This window comes from Nannobrachium achirus (assembly GCF_963921795.1).
Source record: "Nannobrachium achirus genome assembly, chromosome: 2".
NCBI classification, from domain to species: Eukaryota; Metazoa; Chordata; class Actinopteri; order Myctophiformes; family Myctophidae; genus Nannobrachium; species Nannobrachium achirus.
The window spans coordinates 42,980,844-42,988,309 of record NC_137811.1 but is presented as its reverse complement, the minus strand read 5'-3'; the positions used below and the strand labels follow the sequence as shown (position 1 = coordinate 42,988,309).

The 7,466-nt window shown below is 40.2% G+C and overlaps 1 protein-coding gene across 1 annotated transcript in view; it reads left to right on the top strand.

Annotated features, from left to right (window-relative positions):
• Positions 1-4,283: 4,283 nt before the first annotated feature.
• Positions 4,284-7,466, top strand: part of LOC308298530 (NACHT, LRR and PYD domains-containing protein 3-like) — a gene marked incomplete at both ends in the record, with an annotated part of 8,261 nt that continues 5,078 nt past the window's right edge. The window contains 4 exons of the mRNA XM_080742154.1: positions 4,284-4,351; positions 5,818-5,931; positions 6,997-7,066; positions 7,259-7,466. The exon at positions 7,259-7,466 is cut by the window's right edge and continues 27 nt beyond it. Of these exons, the coding sequence (XP_080598280.1) occupies positions 4,284-4,351; positions 5,818-5,931; positions 6,997-7,066; positions 7,259-7,466 (460 nt within the window). The remainder of the gene's footprint in view (positions 4,352-5,817; positions 5,932-6,996; positions 7,067-7,258) is intronic.

Genomic DNA, 7,466 nt, shown 5'->3' with positions numbered 1-7,466 from the left:
AAGTCAAATCTTTAGAGGCATCTCACATCTAAGACTAAAACTAAATGTGTGTTATTCAAAAGACTAAGACAAATCAGAATTTGCTGTAAAAATTAACACTGCTCGGCATCAGATTTGAACAAGAAAAACAAATTACACCTTCATGTGTTTAATGTTCAATCATCATAAAAACGGGGGGATAAAATGTATGTTCTTCACCAATATGAACCAATCAATTTTTTGTGTCAACACATAACTATTGTTTATTTATTTTCTCCCCCAAGGGCCCCCAAATTCATAACTTTGGTCGTGGACCGGCCATAGCCGAGTGGTTAGTGAGCTCCCCTGGGGAACCAGAGATGAGGGGTTGTCGCAGGTACGATTCCAGGCCAGCAATGTGTCGAAGTGTCCCTGAGCAAGACACCTAACCCCTAATTGCTCCCCCCTTTGTGGGCAGCACTCAGCTGGGTTAAGCTGAAACTGAAGTTCCTACCTGGGATAAACTAGGTATGTAAAAAAAAATATATATATATTTGGTGCTACGCAGGGTCTTGTGACGGGAATTAAGTCAGGCACTTCCTCAAAGGCAGTCGTTCCCATAGATATCTATGTTGTTCCTGCATTCGAACGACTGGATCAACTTGTTTGTGTGCCAATGTACTTTTTGAACCAATCACAAGTTAACACAGGTTTCATTCACGGTGAATGCAAACAGATCTGTAAACAGATCTTCAACGTAATTTCCTTGTGTTGTACTGCTGCCAAGTTTCAGTCTCACCCAGAGTGTCTGAAGTGTGTGTGAACCATTTGCAGTGACAACATACTGGGGACAGTGGGGAGTATTGACTAGTGTGCAGAGAGACAGAGACAGAGAGAAGGTGAGATATGTGTTTGACTTGAAAGAGAACACAGTGAAACCATTATTATTATATTTCAAAATTTTAAACAAAATTCAAACCGTACAGGAAGGGAAACATTTTATTTTATTTGTGGGTTTAAATGTGCCTTTTCAATTGGGTCTAAACTCTTACAATTACAACTGCTGCATTTACAATGTTTTCATTCATCAGACCAGAGTGAATGACCATAAGGACAAGATCACAGCAGCAACATGGATCCTAGTCAACCAACTACAGGGTAAGTGATCAAATGAATAAAGTACTGTTTCTCAAACACCTTTGTTAAACCAGAGACGAGATGCCCACACGATGATCTCTGTATCTGTCATTCCTTGTCCCTTTTATGGAGATCCTTGATTGATGTCTTCATCAGTATAGAGATGCTGTATGGCATACATGGGCAACTGGCGGCCCGGGGGCCACATGCGGCCCCAACCTTCACTTAATGCGGCCCTCGGGTTGATATTAGAGTACTGATATATTATTGATTTCAGCTGTTCCAATTCAAAACATGGAAAACTTAACCGCTTCAATTACTTCCGTTTATATCAGTAGCTAAATGACTAGTATTAAAATGTTATATTTGTTATGTCCAATGTATTTGTAACAAGAATATATAAATGCATTTGAAATTAAAACAAAAATAAGTTACTTTCCAGGATTCCAATTCAAAAATAGCAAAAATAGCACATCTACAAGCTCAAAATGCGTTGCGCTTCGACGCGTTTTGAGCTTGTAGATCGGCTATTTTTGCTATGTATATGCATTGTGGCCCTCTGGAGTGAGTGTCAAAATGTAGAGGTCTTCTCCGTCATCAAAGTTGCCCACCCCTGCTGTATGGGCATGTGACGGGGTTATGTCTTAGTCATAGAGACGGGCAGCGGTGGTCCTCGCCCATTAGCCAACTTTAATATAGGATGTATCAACAATATCTTGTAATAGAATAGATACTGTTTCTTTACTTTTGAACTACACTGGTACAGGGGCTGCACCGTGACTCAGCGTGTCATGTAGGCCTATGCCTTGATGTGTTGCAAATGTATGTATACCTTGATGTGTTACAAATGTTTGGATATATGTTTTGAATACATGGCTGCTGTGTCGTAAGACAAATTTCAGTGTGAACTGACAATAAAGTACTATATCATATCATATCATATTTTTGGTGCTTGACACTGGCACACTGTATAAATCTGTCTTAAAAATGTACTTATTTTCTATCAGTTACACACCCCATGAATTCTTGCATTCATGAACACTTTTTGAAGCGGTGAAAGCCGCTTCCAAGGAGTGGCTTTGTCTGTCCCGTACATGTTTTTTTGAGGATTCCCATAGATTCTCAAGGAGTGGCTTTGTCAGTCCCGTACATGTTTTTTTTGAGGATTCCCATAGATTCTCAAGGAGTGGCTTTGTCTGTCCCGTACATGCAGAATTGAGGATTGGTCAAGCTTCACATGACAATTTGGCCCTCCAGACAAAATCATTCATTCATTCAGAATTCATAAAAATATAGAACTAAAGCACATAGAAAGTATAGATCTAGAACACAGATTTCATAGCTCTAGAACACATAGAATAAAAATTCACCGCTTCACTTCGAAACTGAGGTTTGATTTTTTAGTTTTTGTCGCATTCCTGAGCCAATAAGTTGTTGACAGTGTCGTCATTCAATAGGAGACTCAGGAGAATTAATGACAAAAACAAAAAAAGTCCAAAACGTCAAGGCTTCATGGGGTATAATTGATAGAAAATAGGTATTTTTTCGGGTGAACTACTCTTTTAAGATAATGAATGTTAAATATTAATTAAGATAATTAATGTTAAATATTAATTAAAAATGTATTAAAAATCTAAGTCAGGAGACCTTGCATCAATCTAGTTATGTAACTGCATTCCTTTAATTCCTGTCATGCTCTTCATGGAAGATATCTATGTCGTTCCTGCATTCGAACGACTGGATCAACTCGTTTGTGTAGCAATGTACTTTTTGAATCAATAACAACACAGGTTTCATTGGATTTCATGGAAGACTGAAGCAACCTTGTAACGAAAAACGAGTTTAGCTGGTAGAATTCTGTCCTCAAGTAACGTGTCCTCTGAAAAGCCAACAATAATGGCTTGTTTGCGGCTGTGACCGTGGGACAAATCACCCTTATTCAATGCAGTCAATGATAGCCATTATGAATTAAATCTGAGAAACTGACTGATATGATTTGATCACAAGACCTGAGAGGTAATGTGTGAGTTTTGAGTTTTGGACAGGATTTATCTGCACAGTAAAGATATGACAAATACGTACAGTATATACAGCAATGACTGACTATGACCATAATCGAAATAAATTACTTAATGTGGACAAAAGAGACCATGTATTTAATTTTATATTTTCAAAATCTTAGGTTGTGCCATGTCTTGGCCATCTGGCCAGTGATGTATACCGGACCAGTTACCCATATACTGTATGGAGACCCCTGGTATCCATATATGGAGATACATGTACTGTATATGGAGATATGCTGTGAGAGCCCAAACGTGCTTACTCAGTTATTCGTTATGTGAAAGTCCTATGATGACTATGACATCTGACATCATGCCCTTTTATGCCCATACATGGAGATCCCTGTCTGAACCAGCCACACAGATATATAGTTATAGTATATAGTTACCTATATTATCCCGCGGGGGAAATTCAGATATCGCAGCCCAACCCAGCTGCTTTTTTTTTTATCAGCTTTAACCCAGCTGAACTCAACCCAGTGATGCCCACAAGGAGCGCAAGGGGGAAGGGGAGCAGTGATAGCTGGAGCGGGGAATCGTACCTGCGGCCTCTGGGGCCTCCAGAGTCCTAGGTGTGGACACTAACCACTCAGCTATCACTGCTGATATGGGCTGTCTTCCTCTATATATGGGCATTCCCATATGAAGTCATGTTAGATATGGGCTTAATATTGATGACATCAGGGAACTCCATATATGGACATAAAAGGGATTATGTTAGTGTGACATCACAGTGAAGCCAGAGCATGATATCAGATCGGCAAAACCATGACCATAAAAAAGTGTACACGTCCAGACGGACGGAGTCAGCATGTGCTGTTTCACATACTAAACTGCGGCCGAATGATTGACCATTATGATGATTATGCACCATGATTGTGAAATCTCTAATAATTGTGATCAGGTGATTATGTAATAATTTTAACAGGCCTATGGAACTGTGTGTGAGAAGGCGAATGCACACACACACACACACACACACACACACACACACACACACACACACACACATGCTCCCTCGCACGCTTTCATATTAGTTGATGAATAAATGTAATGTTTCATATTGGTTGCCATGGTGTCAGGGTTGATCAGCAGAGAGCAGATTCTCCTGGACCCAGCTGTGTCTCCATGAAGAGTGATCAGTCTATGGGTCATCCTTATACCTTCAAAGATGGACACCACTCTACTGATCAGAGGTCAGACTCAGAATGTAAAATTATCAGACAACAACACATGGTTTAGACCAGGGGTGGGCAATTATTTTTTTCATGGGGCCACATGAACAACAAAAAATATTGTGGAGGGCAGGGCCAAAAGGCAGTGCTCCCTGCAAACTAAACACACAGCTTTACCTCCGACTTCAGTAAATAAATATTATCTTTTGTTGAAAACCTGGCATTCGGCATCGACTTTTCTATTTTTAGCATTTTTCTATGAAACAGCACATGCTGACTCCGTCCGTCTGGACGTGTACACTTTTTTACGAAGTCCTGTTAGATATGGGCTTAATATTGATGACATCAGGGAACTCCATATATGGACATGAAAGGGATTCTGTTAGTGTGACATCACAGTGAAGCCAGAGCGTGATGTAAGAGCAGCAAACCCATTCTGAGTGGTTCCCCTGACGTCACAGTGATGTCAGAGCATGATGTCAGAGCGGCATACCCATAGACCGTAAAAAGGTGTACACGTCCAGACGGACAGAGTCAGCATGTGCTGTTTCACATACTAAACTGCGACCTTCGGTCGCAATGATGATTGACCATTATGATGATTATGCACCATGATTGTGAAATCCCTAATAATTGCGATCAGGTGATTATGTAATAATTTTAACAGGCCTATGGAACTGTGTGTGAGAAGGCAAATGCACACACACATGCTCCCTCGCACGCACACATGTTTCATATTAGTTGATGAATAAATGTAATGTTTCATATTGGTTGCCATGGTGTCAGGGTTGATCAGCAGAGAGCAGATTCTCCTGGACCCAGCTGTGTCTCCATGAAGAGTGATCAGTCTATGGGTCATCCTTATACCTTCAAAGATGGACACCACTCTACTGATCAGAGGTCAGAATGTAAAACTATCAGACAACAACACATAGTTTAGACTCAGTAGAGGCCACTTTGTCTTAAAACACTATAGAGCCATGGATTATAGGGTTTAAGCCAGTGGTTCCAAAGGGGGTTATGAGGCCTTGTCTGTTTGGAGGCTTAATAGTCAGTTATTATGAGTCATAATACAATAACGTTTCATAATAAAGTCAGCAATATCTATAATAACTAGCTCCTCTGATCGCCAATCTCCGCCATGCATGGGTTGCCTACCAAGGCCCTGCAAACTTTGGAAAGCGGCCATAGCCAATTGGAATGGATTCTGAAAAATCTGACTGATACAGTACTGTATGTCTTGATCACAAGACCCCAGAGACAATGTGTACCAATTTCTCTTTGAAAACTATGGAACCGTCTCACACACAAGCACGCACGCGCGCGCGCACACACACACACACACACACACACACACACACACACACACACACACACACACACACACACACACACACACACACACACACACACAAATATAAGTAATTTAATATATATATTTGTAGCAACTAGTGTGACTTGTTTCATATTGGTTGCCATGGTGTCAGGGTTGATCAGCAGAGAGCAGATTCTCCTGGACCCAGCTGTGTTTCCATGAAGAGTGATCAGTCTATGGGTCATCCTTATACCTTCAAAGATGGGCACCACTCTACTGATCAGAGGTCAGAATGTAAAACTACTGTATTACCAGTAAGACGCCCTAATCAGGAGATAAGCAACCGTCAGTTCGCATGTATGCACAAATTCACTCTTTGTCAAGTCCCACCCCCTGTCGCTTTGTTACTAAGTGGGACAAAAATGTCTTCCCTCCATCCACTCCCATTGTAAAAATTAGATTTTTCATAGCCTCATATTGCTATTTAAAAAACAAAAAGAAAAGATAGGAGCAACAAATACAGTTACATTGAAAAACTGGGTATTTCCCCCGAAAATACATGTTTTTCTTAGTTAAAAATAAAAATAAAAAAGTCCAGGCAGAGGGCAGAGAGAGAGAGAGCAGCTGCTAGGCTGACTTGCCCTGACCAGGAAATTGAGGAAGTATAGCCTCGCCCTCAACATAAAATGTATTTTAATTGTAATTCTGCCCATTTCAAATATATGTAACCAATCGAATATCTTAGTTACATCGATATCGTTCATGTGAACTAGTTTGTTGAAGCTTATTTCATTATAATGATCAAAATCGCTGGCCGTACTGCGCATCACCGCACCATGTCTATGCAAGGCTAGTAATCCACAGCGATTTTTTTTTCAACAAATATTCACTGTGTTTTCACTTCATTGTGTCCCAAAATGTTCCTATTTATCATGACAAAGCAAAAAATAAAATAAGAATAAAAATTAATATAAATGTAAAACTACACTCTTTCCATTTATGTGAATGAAAGAAAGAGGACTTTGTCCCACTGCATAACTCCACCCCTGGTTGCAAAAGAGAATGATTTTTCTGGTTTAAAAATATTTTTTTAAATATAGTTTTTCAACACATCTGCAGTATATCTGTAACTATACACCATAAAGGCACAATCAGTGATCCAAACATAAACAAATAAAGCCCCATGATTAAAAATAATAAAGGTCAAGTCAATAGAGACCTTCCCCCCTTTATATACATAACAGCCATTCAGAATATGTGACATTTTGAAAATGAGGAGGAAAACATGTTAGTCTGGTTGGAAGGGCCTCTAATCTGGCTTTGACGGTAAACGTGACTATATCCTCCACAGAGACCAGCAGCAGGGTCCCAGTGGTCAGTCAGATCAGGAACATCAAACAGAGCTGGACTCCATATTTAAGGTATGTCAATGTACACTTCTACACCTTTACTTCATCTACAAGTCTACAAATCTCTCAGGTCGTGGAGGTAACAGTTCCAGCAGAGAGTTACAGACTTCCCTTTCCCGTGCCAAGGTCTGCCCCAATCAATCAATCAATCAATCAATTGAATATTGTTGAATTTAAACTTTATTATATTTTTATGTGTTTCAGCTGCTTGAAGAGAATCTCGGAACATTAGTGAAGAAAGAGATGAAGAGGTTCCAGAGGCTTCTGACAACAGATTACCCAGAATGCTTGGAGAGTCAGAGGCAGGAGGGGGAGGTTGTGAATGGTGAGGGTGAGGATGAGGAGGAGAGGAGAAGCGTCACAGAGGGAGCTCTGATGATCACACTGCACCTCCTGAGGAGTCTGAAGCAGG